General features: G+C 35.8%; 1 protein-coding gene across 1 annotated transcript; it reads left to right on the top strand.

Moving 5' to 3' along the window:
- The first annotated feature begins 1724 nt into the window (after positions 1–1724).
- LOC149951592 (uncharacterized) lies at positions 1725–22547 on the top strand. The gene is made up of 4 exons (XM_090170083.1): positions 1725–1857; positions 15081–15463; positions 19651–19913; positions 21495–22547. The coding sequence occupies exons 2-4, from the start codon at positions 15085–15087 to the stop codon at positions 22398–22400; spliced, it is 1548 nt and encodes a 515-aa protein (XP_090026209.1). The 5' UTR covers positions 1725–1857; positions 15081–15084; the 3' UTR covers positions 22401–22547.
- Positions 22548–23862: the final 1315 nt, after the last annotated feature.

The raw sequence follows: 23862 nt of genomic DNA, 5'->3' as shown, positions 1-23862 counted from the left end.
AGGAGAGTGGCCTTCTGTAGCGAACGTGTTCGAACCGGGTCGTTTGAAATTCCCTTCGCGTCAGCCTCATTAAAGTCTATTAAGTCATTTCGGAGGTCGGTTTCGAGGTAGGCTTTGCATTCGGCCCAAGGAACGACGGTGTAATTAAGCGGGTGAGGGCGTTTAGAAGCCAAGACTGAAAAATAAATCGAAACGCAAATAGCGTTATAAAAGAACCCTAATCCCCCTTTCTCCCCAAAAAGTACGAACGACTTTGACAGGAAATCCCCCAAACAGGCGAAGGGATCAGATACACCCTGCACTCACACTTCCTCTCTCCTTTTTCCCTTTGCAACCAAGGCAAAAACGTTCCAAGTTCAAAAGCTTCATTTTCTTCACAAAATGTCATTGCACCTTTTTAAAACAAAGTGGTAGGTCCAATCTTGGTGATTCGGCGCGTGCTAAAATGATCTATCGGGAAAATAAATTTAGTTTTTCTTATTCATCAAAAATTTCAAATTAAATTTTGTTAAACTAGATCAAATATTGAAGCAAAAATAATACCAGCGTTTGGGAATTTTGGTTAACCCCATAGTTAATTTTTAAATAAATCTGAAAAATAAGTGAAAGGCTCAAAAAAATTATATTGTACAATTTAAGGATCACCGTTTTGCGAAAATAATTTAAGGGCATATTTTGGAAATAAATTTTTAATTTAAGCCTTTTATTTATTTTAGATATTATTCAAAATAGTCACCATTTTCAATATACATGTATTTTATAAATTTGTTTTTATAATTTATCAAATTATTTACTTTGCAGCTGAAATACGAATTAATTATACAATTTCTTACCCACCTCTGGTTGGAACAAATAATTTCGTCCTAACTAGTCAAAGCTGAAGGAGTTCCTAATTCATATTGTGGAAGGCGGCAGAAATAAATCATTTGTCGGGTTTTACCTTAAATATAATTCCAAAGCATAAGTCAATTACTAAATGTCTATTAATCATAAATTATTAGAGTACATCATGATTGAATGGTTAATTGTTGATTAAAATTTTAAATCTAGATTTTAAGGAATAAAACGTGATCAAAATGATTAAAATTAGACAAATAATTTAATCGAGATTTTGAGGAATAAAACGTGATCAAAATGATTAAATTGAGACCAATTATTTAATCGAGGTTTTAAGGAATAAAACGTGATCGAAATGATTAAACCATGATTAAAATTAGTAAATCGTGATTAAAATGAATAAACCATGATTAAAATGATAAAATCATGATTAAAATTATCATATCATGATTAAAGTTATAAAATCATGATTAAAATTATAATATCATGATTAAAGTTTTAAATCATTATTAAACTGATTAAATCGTGATTAAAATGACTAAATTATGACAACATTATAATCAATGAATCATGATTACTTGGACAGCCTAAAGCATAATGAACTGTTTTACAAAAAATTGATAATTGACTAATTGCAGAGACATCCCGAGCATCCTAAACGAATGATACCTCGAAAGTGGCCAAATGTCACCTATTCAGTGTTTGCTCCGAGGTAGCGTCCCCTTCCGCGAGCAGTATTTTGGTCGATAATAATACCTTTTCTCCTTTTCGGAGATCTGCTGGAAGCCGTGGCCTCTCTTGAAGCGGCGCAGTCAGAATTGAGTCCGCGAAGGGAGCGGGACGAGAGATATCCAGCCCTGACGCTTTCTGCTGCATGAGCAGCGACTGAGCATTTCGATGAAATGATCGCGATGAGATGCACGCTGGCCCAGAAAATAACGTCGCGTGTGCAGAGAAGAAGACGCACCAGATGAACTTTCGACGTTGCCTGCTCTCTCAGAATATGCTTCCCTAATTTTGGTGAGTATTAGAATATAAATAAATAAATTAAAGAGAATAGTTGCGTGCGCTCTAAATGGATGGAGATTTCGCATTTGGTTATATTATATTATTATAATTTACGTGATAATTGTAATGAAATTTTGACTTAAATTTGAATCCGTTAATTAGTTACTCAATATTTAATAATGTCAACAGATGCTACGGATTGTTTTAAACAAGATTTTGTCAATGAAGTTCTATTTCGATAAAATCATCCCGCTTAAAATATAATACGACGTTAGATATATTGTATAAAAGAAATTGTTAATTTATCTTAAAAAAGCCCGGAACATTTTTTTCTAACCGAGAAACCTACGTTATCGCACCATAAGCCATATACGAAAATTTTGAATCTTCATTTTACAATATTGTATTAAAGGGGTATATGATATATTTATGTCTCGCATAATTTCACAGAAAAATCTCTACATTTATAACTTTATCGTGCTAAAGTCATAATATTTTATACGCTCTATTTTATACATTAGTTAAGAAACTCCACGTCCTCACAAAAGAAAATTATAAAATAAATTAATTCTGAAAAATGACCAAACCTCGTAATTTGTCTCTAGAATTTAAGACTCGCCTCTTTAATTGCATTGTTCTTAATTAGAAATCTCTCGCGGAGAATCATATAAAAGCACAAAACAAGATTAAGAGAGCCATAATTCAATTGAGAAGTTAAAATTTGTAGTACCATAAAGCAAAGTTAGGTCAAGCATTCTCCACAAAGAGATTTTGCTTTCTTTTTATTTATTTCGTTGTCTCGCCAAGGAGTCTGTAATTTAAAATCCGGTTTATTAAAGGGCTGTCGTTTGACGTTTCACGCAACATCGAGGTTACAATTACATAAAGCTCACCTTACCCAAAAGTTTCACTCTGAGCAAAAGGCATATTATAAAAGGGGTCAATTATTTGTAGTGGGTAACCTTACCCTCTTTTTTATATTTTATAAGGCACATTCCATTTATTCTCTATTATTTTCTATTAAACCTCCTACCACATTTTTAATTGGGTAGGTAATTTTATGAAAGATTGTACCTCCTTGAGCACCCTACCCCGTGGATTTCAATCGCGTTAGGTTTCTAGGGCTCTTTCGAACGTAAAAAGCAATGTTTTGACTTTCAGAGACGCTCTCGGCGTAGGCCTTTACCTCTATTTTCAGCTCCATGATCCAAAGCATTTATAACCTATTTCGATTTCCCCTTTAAATTAATGATTTATTCAATTGAAACATTGTTAGTTCCGAAGAAATAACCTTGGAAATTCCGCTAAACTTCATTATAACATGTTGTTTAAAATCGAAAATATACCGGACTTTAATTTTTTTACTCAAAAGCTATATTTCGTCAACGAAAACTGCCTAAGATTTTATTGAAAACATATATAAATCGTTGAAATTGCTGCAAGAAACAAATAATTAAATAATTTTGAGATTCCATTCTTCTTTATTCAAATAATGAAGTATATTTCTGCGTCAGTTTCTTCAAGAGATACTCTTGGAATTAAAATAATGGAAAGGCCAAATTTTGAGGCACTGCATCTCAAAAACAACTCTATGGATCTTTCTGAGCCACGGCAATTCAGTATTTTCACGAATAAGAACAATACATATTTAAATGTTCAGAAATTACCCCGGAGCGAATGTTCGTTAGTAAAGAGCTACCTTCTTTTTGTTAATCATAGCAAATCTTGGGATATTATAGCCTATTTTCCTAAGACGTAAGCGCAGTAAGTCTTTTTACAAACAATCACAAATATTTCATGACAAACACGTATATATTTCAAACGGCTTATGAATAAAGTGTTTTTTGGTTTCTAGTTTCTCGTCATTACCAAGTTAAAATTTCTAAAATCCACCTTCCAACCGAGCTATTCGAAGTCAAAAATCCCCCTACTTTAATTATGAAATCTTTTAAACATTTGACCTAGCGCTCCTTGGAAACTGACTTTGTTGTCGTTTGCTAAGTTAAGATTCGGCAATGAATCTAAGAATGGAGCTGTGAAATTTGGAAAAGTTCTCCGAAATATCTGAATAAGCAACTATACTCTAGAGGTGATGGAAATTTCGTCTGCTCCATCAAGAATTTACAATAGATTGAATCTCTAGTGTAGTTCTTTCAAACACGATCTGGGGTTGGCTGATCGTGATTACTCAATATATCGGGAAATCATTAACTAATTGCCCACTCGAGTGTCGCTACAGTTATGGTTATTCAATGAAGTTCTAGTATTTCTAATGACATCCTCGACTTCATCTTTAACATTCTCAACGACACCCTCACCCGCAATTAGTGTCGGCAGATTCGGCTCCCGAGATGGGCACGTGCCAATGGTGGACTGCGCGTGCCTACGAAAGGAAGGTGGAGACCCTGAGGGCTCTTATTGTCTGGCAGTCGTTCTAGCGTAACTATCGCTCCGTCGTTCTGTTTAGTCAGATAATATTGGACATCTTCCGGGGAGAACGTAACGCGTTTCGAATACGGGAAATTATTCCACGTTAGCATTACTGAATTATAAATGGTCTTTCTTTTGGGCGAAACGAGACCTACTAATACGTTCTTTAATAAGGTTCGGAAGATATTGACTGCGTGGCGCTTCGGTCGCGTAAAACTCAAATTACCCGTTTCCGCTCTGTAGGTATAGGCGTAAAACTGGTCGTCTTTTCCTCGCCGCTTATTGAATGCATTCTCTCTCGGACGGGTCCGAGTCCACCGGAGCGGAACTAATAGAGCGGACGATAGATTTTCAGCCAGGAAAAAGGAACTGGCTGCGTCAACCCGTACCGAATAAAGGGATCTCGTAACCGCCGAGAGAAAATGAAGTGAACCGAATAGACCGGAATGACAAAATCGTTCGCGATTCCTTTATCTACCGACGATATACCTTTTCAATGGATTGCCTAATATCATTTTGGTACATTATACTATCATACGGTAATTAACGACGAACTTTTACCGTCATTTGGATTAGTTCCCGGTGTATTAAGGGTGAGTTACGAACTAAATTAGCGGTTCTAATTTGAAATGACGGCTAAAAGATTTAATTAAGGCAATAAATGAAAAACTATTGATTCAAATCACCAGTTTTACCGTCACTAAAGAGAGATTTACCTTATTAAAGTAAACTACGTTAGAATCTGTGCGCTAGTGCTATAGTACAGGGAACGAATCATTTTAAAAATTTCACCTTTTTTCAAAATGGTGTTCTTAGCAGATCTTACTGAAACTTTAAACACTCGAAGAACACCACATACATTTTTAAATTCAATCGTTGGTCTGAGACACTTAAGGTTTTAATATTCTATGGTAAATTAATAACACACAAATAAATCGAATTGCTTTACTAGGCTTAGGCCAAGTTTGAATTCTATTAATAGTTCGGTGAGTTTAACGATTAAAATTAATATTTACAGCTCTGGATGTACTAGCATGTGCGAAGCGAATATTATTTAATTCTTTCATAAGTAACAACACTTAGCATGAAAATTAGGAAAACTAATCACAGAACTGACTTCCAGCTACGAGCAACAAACACAACACCCCACACAAGGAGAACGCAACCCGTCAAAAGTCATGGATTTTCTTGCGTACATTTTTCATTGGCTAGACGCTTTAGCGCCTGCTGCCGTAGGAAGGGGCAAATTCGGAAATTGTCTCCCCCCCCCCCCGCCCGTAAAACGTTCAGCGTAAAGGCTCGTGACGCTCCTCCAATGAAATTCGTACACAACCCTTCGTTAGCGTGTTTAAAGGCTAGCTGCGTTCTCCTTGTGTTTGTTACTCCTAGCTTCCAGAGTGAGTGTATATTTACGGTTAGCTCAGCACAGAGCCCCCTAGTGTCTAAATATGTCCAAAGCGAAATATACTGCTACCAATAATAATAATATTATATTCAGTTTAGTTGCCGGTCCAAGTTGGAAGTGGGTCCGAGTGCCAGTGTCAAAAATAGATTCGATAAGAAAATTAGCATTACAAGAATAGGCAGTGTCATATTTGTTTTTATTATATTACTTGTGATTCTGTGCAATAATGTACGTTAAGTCTAGAAGAAAACAACTGATTAAGATTATTCAACCACATAATACTTCTTCGTTTCAGTATTGGGTCGCTAAAGACAAGCCACGTTCCCAACCAAAGTATACAAGAAAACTTCAGGCTTCAGCTTAGGGGGCTGGGAATCCTTAGGTTTGAAATGACTGCGCTTTGATAATAATAATAATAATAATAATCAGCTAGGCTAATACCCAAGGCACCACGTTAGGCCTAAGTCATCAAGCGACTTTTGAAGCCTTTAATTCAGGTGGCCGGGTTACAATGCGTAGGAGGGTGGTGGCAAGCCCTGCATGCCACGCGAGCCAACAGCTTTATATTAGCAACTACAATAATTTACAAATACTTGAAAGATAGCCGCGTTCTGCGTTTTTAGTGTTTAGATGATTTCCACTGTTTCATGGATAGAATGGTCATAAAACTAACATAATGTTTTTTTACGAGAAAATGTTGGTTTATAATATTTCTAATATTTCGTAGAGATTAACACGGATAGAAAGGATCGTCTTCTCCACCACGGCAGTCCAACAGATAAAGAATTTCAATGAAGTTATTTCATCTTTTAATAAAATTAATAATTATCTTTTAAATCTTCCCCTTGAAATCAACGTTAACTAAAACTACGATTATGTGGCCAAACGCCCATTCACTGGTAGAGTTGGTGTTAGTCATCTACGTGGTCTTAGCAGCGCTAGCGAAGAAAAATTTAAAATTTCAGTTACTAACGAGATACCTAAAAGTATTTTTATTCATATAAAAAATAAAATCGCCTCATTCATTAGCTGTTTGAATTATTCCTGATTGTCCATAATATGCTTATTAAACGCAAAATCTTAATTTCTAAGATATTCAGTTAATATCGTTGTAACCGTTGTTGCAGTCTGAATTTAGAAGCACATCCGATGGGGTGGCGGAGTGGTTAGCTGGTTTAAGGGGTTTTCTCCCGAGCTCTTCGGTTTCACCTCCCATAATAACTTGTTGAGGTTAACGGTTACAGTAAGTGTAGGGAGCTGTTGACTCGCGTGGCATGAAGGGCTTTCCACACCCCCCTACGCATTGTAACCCGGTCACCTGAATTAATGGCTTTAAAAGTCGCTTGATGACTTAGGCCTAAGGTGGTGCCTTGGGTATTAACCTAGCTGATTTTTAATATTATATAATTTACATTTTTAAAAAATAGCTTAAATCTTAAGCTTAGCATGGGCAAATTTCATAGGTGTAAATGACATTGTAAACATTGTAAACCACACTTTGCACGGGCTTTAACCAAATTTTTTTGATTAAAAGCATTGAAAACGGAACTTCATCAGTTTGTGCATAAAAATATATCGGACAAATTCTTCTTTAGCGAATTTCTAAATGATAACAGAATATTGTTTATGTGTGAAAAAATTGGCTAGAAACTAAAATAAAGCCAGATCTGAACGGTATGGTACCATGCAAGAAATTTAAAACTAATCGTATTCTCAATATTTAAAGCACTTGGCGTCAGATTAAAAATGGTAAAATGCCGTACCATTCAATTCCCGGTCGTCCAAATTGTGAGTTCTAGACGTTAGACTTGAAAGCTGTAGACGACTATTAACATCATTTATTTTTTCAAGACGCGCATAACCATTCTTGGAACCAAAATTATAGAAATTTTCGCCGGAACTTAATCCTTTTAGTTTCCAAAAAATACCTATTGTTGAAAACACGCCGAAGAATCGACCACAAAATAAATAGCTTTAAAAAGGTTTCAAGTCGAAGTTCTCGGAAAACTGGATGTTTAGTAGGTTTTGTCACTCTGAGCTTCAGAACAAGGCCACTGATTCGTCGTGATGCTTGAAAACCACTTCAAATCCTGAAACTACGCTCACTGTACCTTTTGCAAGCCAAAGATGGTCATCTGGAAAATGATCTGTTCCATCTTCCTCGTCTTCAATCCAGGGATGAGCAGTCTATCGGCTGGGCCCGTGTAAAGAAGTAACGGCAGATAGTGGCCTTGAAGAAACAAATCGTTCGAAAAGAAATGCGAAAACAACAGGTCGATTCCTAGTGGGTGGAAATTTCGTGCACCTATCTTGTGAAAACTCATTTCTCTTACGTCAGTTCCGTCAAAGGGATATAACCTCTAATATATATTTTGCCATCATAGAGTTCCAATATTGCCCGCTCCCTTCTGTGGCTTTTAGTTTCTTTGGAGCTGCTAAATGGTTCGTTATACCAAAATTTGGAATGCGTTGTAGGCTATATTCCCTTTAAAGAGTGATAAAATACGTAAATAAGTAGAAAGTCCGTAATGAAAAAGGATAAAAAAGCTAAACCCTAATCAAATTTGAAGAAATTTAAAAACTTAGAAGTAGCTCTTACCAATAGGTCTTCGAGCAAATACACAGACGGAAATCTCGGACCAAATAGATCTTCGAGTGATCATTTATCTTTTCGGTGTTAAGGTCGCAAGCCAGATTTCCCACACGGTACTGATGAGTTCCAAGTAGAACGAAACCGATCTACCGTTGGAATTTCTGACTATTTTATTTAGTTTTTATGTAGTTTTTTACTCGAACTTCTGGCTATTTTATTGTATTTAGTTTTTCACTCGAAGATCTATCTGGTCCGAGATTCGCGTCTTCATGTTTGCTCGAAGACCTATCGGTTAAAGCTATTTGGAAGTTTTTCAATCTCTTTAAATTTGATTAGGATTTAGCTTTTATATCCTTTTTCATTTTAGATTGTTCTAATTATTCGCGTATTTCTTAACTCTTTGCAATGCAGTCCATAGCCGTGGTTCCTATTAACTATATTCCCTTTAAGTTTGGGAGGTGAGACGACGGAACAGACCACCTTATGACAAAGGGAAAGTTATTCTTCACAACAAAGGGGAATCGAAAATTGAACCCTCTGATTTTAAAATAGACCTATTAAAACATTCAATTTATACCCCGAATGCAAAATGTGTAACACCCATTAACAATATCATACCCCTGAAACAGGGAAAAATATATCATAAAGAATGTCTGTTCTTGTACGCATGTAGGAGCCAGAACCTACGATATTGCCAAGAACGCGGAGCCCAATATGTTTTTGGAGGTGCTCTTTAGATAGATTGAGGCCTGTTTATAATTTCCTAATGCTACAAACTAAAGTTCTACATCCTAAAATATTTTAATTTATATGCCCTCAGTTATAAATTTTAATCTATTAAGAATTTAAAAGTTATTCCCCAAAGGTTTTCGCAAATTTCATTATTTTCCCTCTTCTTTCGTATTATTTTTGACCTACCCCATGGCGCCAACACTGTCTTTCAAATCACCTATTGCAGAGATATTCACCGTTTGGAGCGTACAATTAACCTTTCCTCGTAGCTTAGGCTAATAACGTCAATTGTTTACCTTCGCCAGGCAAATTTATGCCGGAAACTTGGAGCATAATTCAAAGACGAGTTTAGAAAAGCCCTCTTCAAATTCGCTATTATACCGTGCAAAACTCTCCAAGAATATATAAATTAGGCTGTTACTGTTCCATTAGTGCCACGATATTTGAAGATAATTGTTTAAGTAGTATTATAATCAACAGCCTGTCAGCTAGCCTTAGCAAATATTCAAAGAGTGCTTTTCAAAGTCAGCCAGAAATAGAATTATTGATTGAAGCTTCTCTCACGAGTGATAAATTTGTCACTGCGCGAAAGAATCGCTTAACGCTGCCTACTCACTGAGTGAACTTTCACCGCGATTTTTTCTGATTTCTAAATTCACGATTGAATTTTTACCGAACGCGGAAAAACAATTAAGGTCATTTGGTCAATAGCTTCTGTCGAAAATCTAAAATGGACCTCAACTTTAACATTTCGGCATTGATTCCCGAATATTATCATACGAATCGTTCATATACTTAATCGTCAATTAAATTAGTTCGAAATTTATTAGTTGGCCGTTTCAAACGAATTTTTTTAATTAGATTTAATTGAGATTTTTGGAAAACCATCCGAAGTACGAACGAACTGCCATTTAACAATGATTTTAATGTATTTTAAAGGGGAACGGCCAAGCTTTTCCAAATATCGCCTTAATTGCATATTAAAAGATCAACAAGACGTTCAATATGCTTACACGTACCTTATTTTGTCTTGAAAAATAAGTTTTTGGTCCTTATAACCTGAAACGGAAAATAACGCCAAGTATTTGGGTTTGAATTTTCGCCGCCATCTTAAGGTGTATCGCCAGCGCCAGCACCTTAGTGAGCGATTTGCAAACTATCCTTACTTTTAAAATCGCGCAATTTAGGCTTAGGTTTCGTATAACTGGAACGTGCCGCGCGTGCAAAACAAATCGTCTGAACAGGAATCTTACAAATTTACCACAAATGTCTGTAAATTTATAAGATTCTTGTTCCGCTGAAAAAGAACCTCGAGCTCAAAAGCTCCTTATTTTAAATAACTTTTTAAAAAATTGAAATAAAATCTCCATACGTTATTTTCTATTTTTAAAATGTTAATCTGCTTATACAATATTTTTGTATCTGATGCATTACTTATTTGGTATCGTTGGTTTTGTTCCGCTTAAAATGTAATCTCGTTGCCACGCAATTTCACCTTCTGGTGAATTGACAAAACGAAGAAATTCTTCTCTAATATTTACTGCATTTCTAGAGGATCGGTTGGAACCAAATTGACCATTGTTAATTAAACCTAATATTTCTCCTTGCCTCCAGGCACCTTCCTAAAGTTCTCCTTCTGCATAATCAGTGTACCTCGGAGGACAGTATCGTCTCTCTTCAGGTTTTTCTCTGTCATCATTTTTTTCAATAATTATGCAGAACAATTGGGGCTTTAGCAAAACACTCCACATTCTGTGTGTCAGCAATTATAGGTTTTCTAAAAATTCTCCAGCGGACTTCCAAATTTCCAAAAGCATTTTCACTAACTCTCTATAGCACGCGAAAGTCTATAATTAAAAATTATGTTTTCATTAAATACGGCTTGAGCGGAAATGCTTCATCTCCAACCAATACATGGGGTAGTTACACTTAATCCAACAAATGGTTTTGGCCTGGAATATGGAGTTTTCCATTTTCTAAAGTTTTTCCAAATTGTGAGTTGTCGAAAACCCAACCATCACTATAATGACCAGAGTCTTCTATGTCCACAAGTGTAAAACAATAGTTTGCATCGCAAACTGCCATTAACAGGATACTGTGGGTGCCTTTGTAATTGTAGAAGAGTGAACCGCTTTTTGCTGGTGCTTGCATTACGCAATGTTTCGCATCTATATACCCAGTGCAATTAGGGAAATTCCAAATTTCCTAAAATTCTTTTGCAATTTTTGACCACTTCAGATTTCGGAACAGATAAATTAAGTCGCATTAAAGCACTCCAAAGCGCTTCACTTGTTTCCCGTTCAATTTGGGAGACTGTTGAATGAGCAATTCTGAAGTTATAACTTATATCTACCATTGATTCACCAGAAGCTAGAAACCAGGTAGTTAGAAAAACAATTTTATTGTAAAACAATTACATTTTTCTTAAACTTATAAATAAGTATTTAATTACCTCAAGGTGCAAGCCAATCTCTTTGATGCAGATATACATTTCATCCAGCGAGTATCTTTCTTTGTAATTAAAGCTCCCACTAATCTTAATAGCCCATTAAAACAGTTTGGAGTCATACGCATGAAATTAAAATAACCTGAACAAATAACGGTGTATAAGTCCATGGTATGATAATATTTGTAATGACAAACTAATAGCCAAGGCGTACCATCCTTGTCGTGTATCCTCAGTTCATTTACTTAAATATGATATGCTCCTTGCTGTAGTCTTCTCAAAAAGATACTCCGGACCTATTTCGACCTATTTACTTTATTATCTCTACCAAGTATAATTAAAGACAGTAATAATTTTCTTCTTCGAAATAGTAAAAATTTACGATTTCTCTGATTGACCTCCATCATGACATGATTTTTCCCGCGGTTTCTCTTTATCGCACGAGCGACCAGTGAAGCCTTGCGTGCATGGTCGTCTCGCAAAACCAAGCGAATCGCTCGCGATTGTTGCACGCAAAATCGCTTGCGAACCTTATGTGTGCATCAGCCTTTACTGTGGCTTGTTTGATATAATTTCAACAAATTTATAAAAAATGTATCAATTTTAATCAAATTAGCAAAAGTTAATCTATAAATCTTACACTTAATCTTATTAAATCAGATTCTAATTAACTTCAACAAATATTTTGAAAGCGTTTTTTATAAGACACCCTAAAGAGCGAATTAGTTAAATATTGTTCTAATCTTAAAAATTATAAAAAAAAGACATCGCTTTGCTAATTAAATATACCCAGCCTTCTACTTTATGAATTCCTCGGATAAACAGCTTCACAGCTGATAGTAGCTCAATCTAAAGTGCATTTTTGTTAACTATTCTGGCAAGGTATAAAACGCTATTCGTTGCAATTAGCAGTCTAAAATTTATTGCTCAGCTAACACTATTTCAGTTCATTTTACGTAATTTTAGTGCTTTATTCAAATGCGTCTAAACACTGCATCAGAAATTCCCAATTTTGATTCTCCATTTAATTACTAAAAGACAATCAAAATTATTACATTTAAATTGACCTAAATGTACGAAAATTTAAACAATACAGGTGAGTTTTGTAAAGGTGAACTATATTTCTGTAAAAATGATTTCTAGTAACAATCGATGGCTTTGCCTATGCGTTCGATTTGACCTGCTTTTAGACATTAATGTAAAATAAATACAAGGGAAATTGATAAATTTACATAACTTCAGCTCTGAACCCCGATTTTGCCTTTGTGACATCTTTTTTCATGTCTACTGGTTTGATTGGAAAATAAAAATTAATTCCCTCTGTTATTTTGACCAAGGTTGTTTTCAACTGTTTCTAATCAGATTACTTTACTTAAAAAATAATGTTTTTTAACATAATTTATTATCTGTTTCTTTCAGAAAGTTCACGTTTAAAAAGTCACTTTAGCCTTAAACAAAAATTACTTAATGTTTTTATTATTTATTAATAACATTACAAAATATTGTTCTTAAATTTTTTGAGGTTAGTTGTCTGATTAACTGATAATGAACTTAAAAGATAGGTTAATATCAATTAGGGAATTCCTATAAGGTGAACCGATTTCATCTAATCGGATTAGATAAAGTGTTTATCTCGGCTATGTTATGTTATATCTTATCAGATATAAATGGGAAGCACTAGAGATACGAAGCTGTAATGCTTAGTGCAGTAAGAAAATTTAAGTTATTATTATTTATTTTGTAGTAGCGTTATACCAATGCATTCAAAATATAAACTTTACTTTAACGTAGAAGTGTAATAAACACGCAACTAAAATTGATAAGTAACAAAAATATTGTCCCAAAAATAATTTGTTGCTGAATGATATAAAAGACAATTTCAAGAAAACCAAGTATAGTATATTACACAATTAAAATTGAAAATTATGTAATAAATAAAATAAAAAATATAAAATTAATTTTATTAGTAAACTTCTTTCAACGTCAATTCAAGATTGAGAGAGTAAATTGGTCGACCATCGCATTTGCTAAAAAAACTTTGTTCTATATTATTTTGTGGAAATTTAATAGTAATAATAATGGTAGTGGGTCATTTAAGTACAAAAGCGTCTCCGACCTCAAAGCAATGTTTCTCATTCGACAATTCGAGGAGACTGATTTCCCAGATCTCAAAATATTGAACTGACAAATGCGGAAGAAAAAGAGACAAGTGAAATCAAACTAGCGACCCACGGAATTTCCAGCAAACTGATTTAGATTAGGTTTTTTGCCTTCTCTGTTTCAAGCTGTCGCCCGATTTTCCTCCGACCGCGTCGGATTCATCGGCGATGTGCTAAAAAGAGCGGAGACCACGATAACTGTCAAAACGAGCGCTGACAGAATTATTGATTTTTTATCCCGAGCTGCGAGCGGATTCGAAAGAAATGACGGGGATTTCTCGCCTCTGCAAACACGAGTTTGACTGCGGGGTGTCGGCGAAATATGAATAATGCAAGGATTCCCGGCACTCGCTTCTCTTCGCGCCAGCACCGTATCAGTCCCTCGGATCAAGCGTCAGTGAATCGAGCGATTGAGAGGAGGAAGGGAATGCCCATTCAATCCGGGACCACGGTTTCCGAGAGTGCGGATGATGGTAATCGATTCGCTTGTCCGATAATTGAAGTACTAATCGAAATCCGACCTTAATTGACCCCATCAATTAAGTACAGCCAGCAATGACACGATTGCTCTTCGGATGACGGATTATGGCAATTTCGCGATGAATACGGCTTATATACCGGTGTACGCGGCTTGTATTCCGAATAAGCGGCGAACGTACAATTGAGAGAGGGAGGAAATAACTTTAAGGCACTTTCCGAATCGTCGTCATTTGCATTCAATCTCCGTGAATAGTGGCGCTGGGGTTTAGTTGAAAGCGAGGAGAAGTAATTATTCGTAATTATTGTTATATTTATAATGAAGTTTCTTGATCTTCTCCGCTTGTGTTCTATTTAATATGCATTATTCAAGATCTTTGAAATTTATTGGACTGCTAATGATTTATGTGTTTTAGATTTAGAAATTCTTTATAAAGGTCGTCAAACAATTCCTTTGGAGGATTAGTCTGACGGCAAAAAGCAACTTACCGTAGTTTTTAATTTATTTATGGCGAAATTATTTAATTTTTTATTCTCTGAAAGCCACATTAGAACTAAATAATACAAACTGAAAGTGAAAGAAGATAACATTCTTTAGATAAAATTAAATTAAAAGCAACACACTACTCAAACAGCGACTTACGTACAGTAACAGAAGACATATTTACTTGACATTTCATTTATTTAAAAATAAAACTTATTGATAACATTTTATATGCGTACAATTTCTTACATCAATTTCACATCCTTTTTAAAAATTTTATTTAATTCCATTTTAAGGAAACGAGGTGTGTTTTTTTGTTGAAAACAACCGAGTAAATACATTTTTGCTCGAGGTTATTTGCAATGGATACCAGAAAATACCTTAAATCGATGAAGCTTCCAGGAAAATGTTTCTAGGTCTGGCATTGCGTTCTCCATTTTTGGAATATTTCCCTTTATTTTAGGAAGTTAAGAAATATTAAAACCAAATCTGTTTTTTTTTCTAAACAGGTGTATGGCTCGATTGAAGAATACGAGTTTCGTTCTTTTATTCGTGTTAACTTTGGTAATCGGCTTTGGACCGTTGTCAAGCGCTTTGTGTCCTTTGAAATGCGCCTGCGACGAGGAAAAGCTGACTGTCCTGTGCAGCGGCGCTGGCCTCGACATCGTGCCAATTACTCTAAATCCCGAACTTCGCGAACTTGTTCTGGGCGGAAACCACATCAAGAGCATTCTTTCGTCGTTCACCGTGTACAGGAAATTAAAATACTTGGACATGTCACACAACCAACTCGTTTCCGTCGGCGATAGGAACTTCATTATGCAAAAGAACCTGGAGGTGCTCCATCTCAACCGAAACATGCTGTCTTCTCTAAACAACGGATCCTTTATCGGTATGTGCCGAGTTCTTTTACTGATACGGTATACTCTTCTACAAAATCTATTCAGTAGCTTCAGTATGGGCTTGCGATGGACCCGGAAATTAATTTTCTAATACTATTTCATTTTCGATCCAACCATATTTATTAGGTCACAAAATGGTACTGTTTAAAGGACATCGCACTTCTTCTATGGGATTTGGCTTTCGACAGATTTCAAATTGAAACATGCTGTTAAGCTTAATTAAAGTGGCAAAAATTTCCATTGCCATTTTTCCCTTGCTAATATTATTTGTCCAGTATCAGGGGTCAAAAGTGGACAAAACTTAGTGTAGTCTATTTGTTAAAAGAAGTCAAGGCCTACGTACGAAAATTCAAATTGAAACATGTTGTTAAGTTTGATCAAATGACAAAAACTGATCATTGCCATTTTTCCCTAGCTCCTATAGTTGGTCCAGTATCAGCGGTAAAAAGTGAACCAAACATAGTAGAGTCCCATCGGTTAGCATTCTACGTTCGCGCGTCGCTGGTCCGGGCTCACACTCAATAGAGTTTTCTTGCCAAGATTTTTACACCTCTACTTCATTGTTCATTATTTTTCTTCTTGCAACATATTATTCGATGAATTTTTGTACGTGGAATTATATCATTCGAAATTTAGTATTTACTAATTAAAAGTAATATTTTCATCAATAATGCAATTATTAACACTTAGTGAGAATGACTCCGGTGAGAAGATTCAGCCCTGTATTTCCGCCTAGGCACACCTAGGCCTAGGTCCAGGGGCCCATCCTTGGAAGGGACCCTCCAGTGACCTTAAGTACCGTTAACGAAGGCATGAACCTATAATATCAATCTTAATTAAAATTTTAGAAATTGCTGGGTTGAACTGCGTGGAAGATTTGGTTTTACAATTACTAAAATTTACTATATTTCTAAAAAGGGGCCCAGACTCCTTATCTGCCTAGGGGCCTAGGATCTCCAAGTCCAGCACTGGGCATCATGGTCTTATTAAGGCCTGGCCAGGGAAGGGTATGAGCTTGGTTTCAAGGAACCAATGAGATAAGGTGCTTATTTATTTGTTATATTTGCGGGGAAAGAGGATAAGATAATAAATGGGATTGGGAGCAAACAATCGTCGAAACCTAGTCACTCTCCCCCCGTGGAAGTAAATACCAGTAAAGGTTTGTATATCTCTTGAAAGTATGGTCTATGGTGTGTCGCACTTGGTGACACAGCCGTTAATGATGCCACCTAGGAGCAACAAACACAAGGAGAACGCAGCTAGCCTTTAAACACGCTAACGAAGGGTTGTGTACGAATTTCATTGGACGAGCGTCACAAGCCCTTACGCTGAACGTTTTACGGGGGAGGGGGGAAGACAATTTCCGAATTTTCCCCTTCCGACGGCAGCAGGCGCTAAAGCGTCTAGCCAATGAAAAATGTACACAAGAAAATCCACGACTTTTGACGGGTTGCGTTCTCCTTGTGTTTGTTGCTCTTTGTGTGGGGTGTTGTGTTTGTTGCTCCTAGATGCCACCGTATTACGATTATATAATTTTCAAAATTCATTATGACTATTTACAGATATTTGATAACACTGTACGTGTTAAACCAAATATCCAATAATTTTTGCACTTAAAGGGATAATGAAATGCCTATATAACCCATAATTTATCGATTCCTACTTCTTAGAGGAGAACAAAAATTATACTCGCGTTACGAGATAATTTACATTAAATTTTCATTTCATTTTCTATTTCGTTAAAAGCGGACCTTGGCCATAGCGCGCGCTCTCTACCTGTTTTCTCAAATTCTCCGTCAATGCAATGCGAGGACGGCCAATGGGAAGAGATTTTGGCGCAACCATACTTTCTGCCAATGGGAGAGCACGCTTTCTCTTCGTTTCCGAAAAAGATGGGAGCTATCCTAAAAGCTGCTGCAGCTCACTTAGCCTAGCTCTCGTGCTTTGATATTTTGGAAGGTTATTGAATTGTACCTTGAAATTCTCAGCTTACAGTCGCTAAATTTCGGAAATTTATTACAATAGTTCTGTTTGTTTTACCTCCTTTTTTACGTGTTTGAAGTGATTTGAACGTACTGTTAAACTAGTTAAAGGATCCCAATCGTCCGATCTCCCAATTATTTGAAACCAATGCTTTTAATGATGAGGAAATAAGATTTAAACCACTTAGTGTACAATAAAACTTTTATTGTACACTAAGTGGTTTAAATCTTATTTCCTCATTATTTAAATGTACAAGTGCCGTTTAATTTTTTAATTTTTTAAATTCATTTTAATAAATTTTAAAATATTCAACCAATGCTTTTAATTACAGGATCTTTTGAGATTGGATGAAACTTCATATTTGGTCCTTTGGTATTTTGTGGAGTATTTTCACAGTTAAAAACTGCACATGTGTTACCACCACTTTTTTCACAGTTTAATCTAAAACCCAAGTAGAACTAAGCAATAATAATATTAATCAGCTAGGCTAATACCCAAGGCACCACCATGGGCCTAAGTCATCATGCGACTTTTTAGCCATTAATTTAGGTGGCCGGGTTACAATGCGTAGGAGGGTGGTGGCAAGCCCTGCGAGCCAACAGCTCCCTACATTAACTATTACCGTTAACCTCGACAAATTTATATGGAAGGTGAAACCGAAAAGCTCGGGGGAAAACCCCTTAAACCAGTGGGGAGAGAACTTGCAAATTCAAGAAGAAGTTGTTCCGATTTTTCAACAAGTGCCACAACCTGGGATCGAACCCGGCTCCTCTTGCTACGAGGCGAAAGTGATAACCACTCCACCACCCCACAATCTAAGTAATCTTCGAAAAAATATCCGGCAAATTCACTTACCGAAGAAATCCAAAAAGTGTTGATTTTTATAAAACAATATTGCAATTTTGAAATCGTAATAAAGAAGATTAAACCAAAACCATCCCAAAACGTAACGAACTACTTTGTATTTATAATCAATTTACGAAATTTCGCGACTGTAAGTTACAATTTAAAAATATCAAAACTCAAGAGCTAGGTTTAGCTAGCTGCAGCGGCTTTTAGGATAGCTCCCATCTTTTCCGGAAACGAAGAGAAAGCGCACTCTCCCATTGGCAGAAGTAGGGTTGCGCCAAAATCTCTTCCCATTGGCCGTCCTCGCATTGCATTGGCGGAGAATTTGATAAATAAAGGTAGAGAGCGCGCGCTTTGGCCAAGGCCCGTTTTTAACGAAATTAAAAATGAAATGAAAATTTAATGTAAATTATCTCGTAACGTGAGTATCATTTTTGTATTTCTTTTAGGAGAAGGAATCAATAAAATATAGGTTATATACTCTTTTCCTTATCCCTTTAATTTAATGTTGAAAATTAGAAAAACTTTCCTTACAGGAATTGCAATAATTTGAATAATTCGATTTAATTAATTGTCTGTTTGTTCCATCGTTAACGAATAATTATAATTTAGTTTAGTTGTAGATATTGTTATTGTGTCGAAAGACACTCATAATTGTCAGTCATTTTTGAAATCCTTTTATGCCACAGACTATATGCACAATTATTGTTATTCTATATTTTCCAAAATGTCGTCGGATGTAAACCAGGAACATGTATAACATACAATCTGATTCGGTATACCAATCAACAAAGAACATTCCAGGAAAATCGGATACAAAATGGACCTATTTATCGCGTAGGGAATATAATTTTTAAGATGGCATCTTATTTCAACCAAAACCAAGGGGGCTCTCACCGACCACCACAGAAAAGTTCTACAAAATTGGTTAAAGCTATTAGCGTCCGAAACATTGAGAGTTTTTCCGCCATTTTCCAAGATGGCGTGGTGATACAACCGAAAAAAATGTCATCCAGACCGACATTTTCAGTCATATCGGTTAAAGACTTTAGTAGTTTAGAAATATTTAGAACACTTACTTACTTAATCCCTAATGATGGTTGAATAATAGCTCCCGCTCTCTTCGCTAACTCTCCCAATAATAGAAAGCCACTTTTGTTATAATAAATACAAACTTTAAAAGACGGGGAAAAGTTAAAAAGAGATACTAATTTTACGAGAAGAATACATTCTATTAGGGAATAGTCGGAAACCATTCGACATCTCCAGGGAAACTATAGTTTCGATTCCTCTTTTACCTGGCACCAAAAAGGTTTTTATGGGCAACAAATTGGTTTCATTTCAGGTTTGCTTTGGTTAAGAATATTGAGTCTACGCGAAAACTTTTTGAAGGAAATAAACGCGGGAGTGCTCTCTCAGCTTGAAAACTTGGAGCAACTCGATTTGTATCGGAACCGAATTCAAAGGATTTCAGAGCACGCTTTTACCGGATTGAAGAACTTGAAAAGACTCGTTTTGAGAGATAACATGTTGACGCACATTCCCACCAGATCGTTTTCCAAAATTCCGAATCTAAAAATATTTGATCAGGGCCTAAACTCAATAAAGGTAAATATGTTTGACTAGATTTTTTCACGATATTTTAAAGGTACTTTCAAGAGTACATTCGACTTGTCACGTTTCAATATTCATTAAATAATGTCCGCGCCATATCCGAATCGAATCATAAGAGATAAATCCATTCCCAATAAACTTGTATATTAGAGCATTCGTCAAAAGCAATATTAAGTTTGAGAATATAAAAAAAACCCTTTAAATTTGCATAATAATCTGTATGTTTTCACGATAGTGGAGTTTGAGGCTGACGTGGTTCCGGATTTTTGAAATATCTCTAGATAGGAAGGAGTTGTCGAAAAAGGGTCTAAATTTTGGTAATTTTAAGTGGTACTTTATAGCTCATATACACTATAATTTTTATTCGCTTACTTCTAATTTGACATACATCGCAATCAAATTAAAATTAATATTTAATGAATATTATTTATATTAATATCTTAATAAGCATTATGCAACGTTTTCTTCGTTTAATTTATTAATACACAAGGACAGGGTTAACCCCAATACAGGTTCGATTTTTAAGAAAACCGCTTCTTAATAGATGGCGCCACTAGCCTGAAACCTAAAATTTGCAAATTCACTAATGTCACTAAAAAACTGAATTTGTTTGTTTTTAATGTCGAATCTTTCATGAGTTGAACATTTGTTTATGGATTAATGTATGAAACCATTTGAAAGGTTTTAGAAATAGCTTCTTTCTAAGATACGCCTTCTCCACAAAACGTTAAATGGTCGCCATATATAAGCTTTAAAATCGAACCTCAAACGGATTCCCTTTAAATGTTTGCTTCGCTGTAGTCAAACGATGAAACTGTCTCTTTAGCAAAACAATTATGCATTTAATGCCAATTACAATAATATGAAATTAATTTATTTTTCTAAACTCAAGTTTTTTGTTTTTTGCTTTGGGAGAATAAACTTTGTTGAGACGATTTTTTGAGCTATCTCTTTCTCCGTAATTTTTTTAGAGTAAATACCTCCTCCCTAAAAAACTAAATCGGCCCCGTTCCTCATTAGGTCCATAAATCGGACGTCTTCCGCGGCAATTGAAGGTAGTGCCTTGGGTATTAGCATGAATTTATTCATTTTACCCATGAATATATTACCGCTCTAGATATGTTTCTATCTCTGTCGGAAACAGGCGGAACTATAAGCTCCGCCCCTCTTACACGTGATGGATGTACTGTAGTTACAACCTCTCCAGTGAGCTGCGACGTCATTTCCTCTAGCTTTTAATTGGCTAAACAATTTGACGTAGTAGCGGCATAGCTTCGTAAGCCCTGCCTTCTACCGGATCAGGATAGCACCATACTGGTAAGGTACAGTTCTATATTCATGGGTAAAATGAATAAATTCATGATATTAGCCTAGCTGAGAGCCTAGATGATAGCAGCTGACACGCAACAATGACGGTTTATGCCTTCTCGCGGGCCGTGGTAAATTGGAGCATTATGCTCGTGGTTCGTCTCAACATAGTCTACCCTAGATAAATAATGGGTCAAATTTAACTAGATGCTTATGGACAAACTTATAAGCAACTATTATTTTGAGTAACCTATTTTACTTACAAAGGTGGTATCTGGTCATTCATTTCATTCATTGAGCAACTTAGAAGAACTGAGCTTGGACGGATGCGACATTCACACAATTAGAAGAGGCGCTTTTAAGAACCTTAATCAACTGAAAACGTTGTTCGTTCACAACAATGATCTTAGTGAAGTGCCTACCGTCGCTCTACAGACACTGTCCAGTTTGCAAAATTTAAGAATTGGTCAAAATCAGTTTCCTTCAATCAAACCTTTGGCCTTCAGTGGGTTATATTCTCTGAAGATTCTCACTATCAACGCCTCACCTTTCCTACTCGTCATCCATCGCGGAGCTTTCGCCGATAACTCCCAAATTGAAAAGATTACGCTAAATTACAACAAAGAACTTTTCCAAATTGACATATCAGTTTTCGAAAGCTTGTCCAACCTCGTCGAAATTCATCTGAGAGGGAACAACCTTCGAACGATTCCGTATGGACTGTTGGAGTGGAGCCGTATCGAGCTTATTGATGTTCGGGACAACCCGATTGTCTGTAACTGTAGTTTAGTTTGGTTTCGTAACTATTTGAAAAATAGAAACCACAGTAACAAAGTGGACAGTCCGAGTGACTTTCGAGGGTTAAGGTGCTTCGAACCAGCTTCCATGAAAGACGTTTTGCTCGTAGACGCTACCGATAACGATCTTGGTTGCAATCGCTTGTTTTATTTGCAACTGTGGGTGGCGTGCGCGTTGGGGGCCGGTCTTATCGTTCTGCTGTTCGTCATCGCTGGTTTGATTTACAGAACGAAATTTATTCTTTACATGAAGAAAAAATACCAAACGGAGGAAAAAGTCCAGCCGACCACTCGAAGCCCGGATTTCCGCGAAGAAAAGAATGTCTTGCTTGTGTTAAGAGGGACCTCGAACTTCAAAAACGGCTCGGATCTCTAACTTTCGCGTTGTATTTGTTCGCGTTTCAAAATAATATCCGCCAAATTCAATTGAATAAAATTGTGGAATGTTAAAATAGAAAACAGAATAATGGGTAAGTCGCGTAGACTAAAGAAAACGTTTCTTCAAATTTAATTTGAAATTGTAACTAATAGAGGTATCTTTTAAACAGGAGAACCCAAATGGGTGATCTTTAAATCTGTATTTAATATTTTTTATTTTAGAATATATCTAATTGCCTTTGTAATACGGAAAAACATATCGATAATAAAACAGCAATTTATTAATTTATGGCCGTCCATAAATGACGTTCTTCTTTTTGAGATTTTAGAGTCCTCTTTAATACCATTAGTCACACGTCCTGAATCGCAAATTCTTAATCACGGTAGTTGCTAAATCAGATTTACTATGATCACCGTTAATTTGATTAAAATGAAGGGGGGAGTGGTTAGCCTTTCACCTCGCACTGGGTGAAAACGCCAAACATCCCCTTCTGACTTGAGGTTGCGAGTTCTTTCCCTACTGGCTAAAGTGGTTTTCCTCTCAGTTCTTTCCATAAAATCTTGTTGAAATGAACGGTAATAGTAACTGTAGGGAGCTGTTGGCTCACGTATCATGAAGGGCTGGCTACCTCTTGAACCTTGGGGGCTATTTAATTGACTACTTCAAACTCGATTTATTTTTCCAACATTACAATGACAGAAAGGATTAAATTGTCTTACAGCAATTTTTCACCCTTCCCCAAAGAACGTAATGTCATTTATGGACAATCGTTTAGATCAAAGGTTCAATTATAATTTATCGTTAAGAATACAGTCAAACAGTTTGTCGAAGGTAAAACCAAAGGAATAGCTTATTCAATTTATACGAAAAGTGGTAATTTGTTTTGTCAATTGGTGTATTAAAACTTTTTTATATTGATAAGTTTTACCATAGGTTAACGTTTTTGAAAAATATTCAGACCAGGGGCAAATACTGGTGAAAAACTTATTGTGGTTAATAACAGAAAACACTAATTACGATTTAATTTTTTTAACCAATCATTTTAAAATATGACTATAGACTTTCCAATACACAAAAACAATACTAAAAATATCCATTTAAATAATAAGATATTATTTCTGAAATTATTTGAAAAAAATATATACTGACCACTATTTGCCATATTGACCTGTAAATTTCATATTGTCAAGGCTGATATATTTGTGACATTTTTAGCCATTTGAGAGCACTGATTCTGATTTCTTGAAATTAGCTTTATTAAAACTACTCAACTAGTCGCCACAAACGAGGGAAAAGTTCAGTGCAAACGTTTAAATATCAGGGTAATTTACTGGGGCCTTTTATATATTAAGATGGATTTGTGGGAAAAAAGCAATTTTCAAAAGCTTTGACGTTCAGTCGCATTACTCGTTCGACGTTAGGTACCTCGATGGTTAATTCGCAAATATGGATTGCATAT

This window comes from Leiobunum rupestre, chromosome 3, assembly GCF_980474605.1.
Source record: "Leiobunum rupestre chromosome 3, qqLeiRupe1.1.hap1, whole genome shotgun sequence".
NCBI classification, from domain to species: domain Eukaryota; kingdom Metazoa; phylum Arthropoda; class Arachnida; order Opiliones; family Sclerosomatidae; genus Leiobunum; species Leiobunum rupestre.
Note: the sequence above shows the minus strand (reverse complement) of the source record. Positions and strands in the feature narration are given on the sequence as shown.

What these genes read in the sequence shown, in the direction of transcription:
- LOC149951592 (XM_090170083.1), top strand. Translation starts at nt 15,085, where the DNA reads ATGGCTCGATTGAAGAATACGAGTTTCGTTCTTTTATTCGTGTTAACT. An exon ending in AAACAACGGATCCTTTATCG is followed by an intron (nt 15,464 to 19,650) that starts GTATGTGCCGAG and finishes GTTTCATTTCAG; the next exon opens with GTTTGCTTTGGTTAAGAATA. An exon ending in AGGGCCTAAACTCAATAAAG is followed by an intron (nt 19,914 to 21,494) that starts GTAAATATGTTT and finishes TTACTTACAAAG; the next exon opens with GTGGTATCTGGTCATTCATT.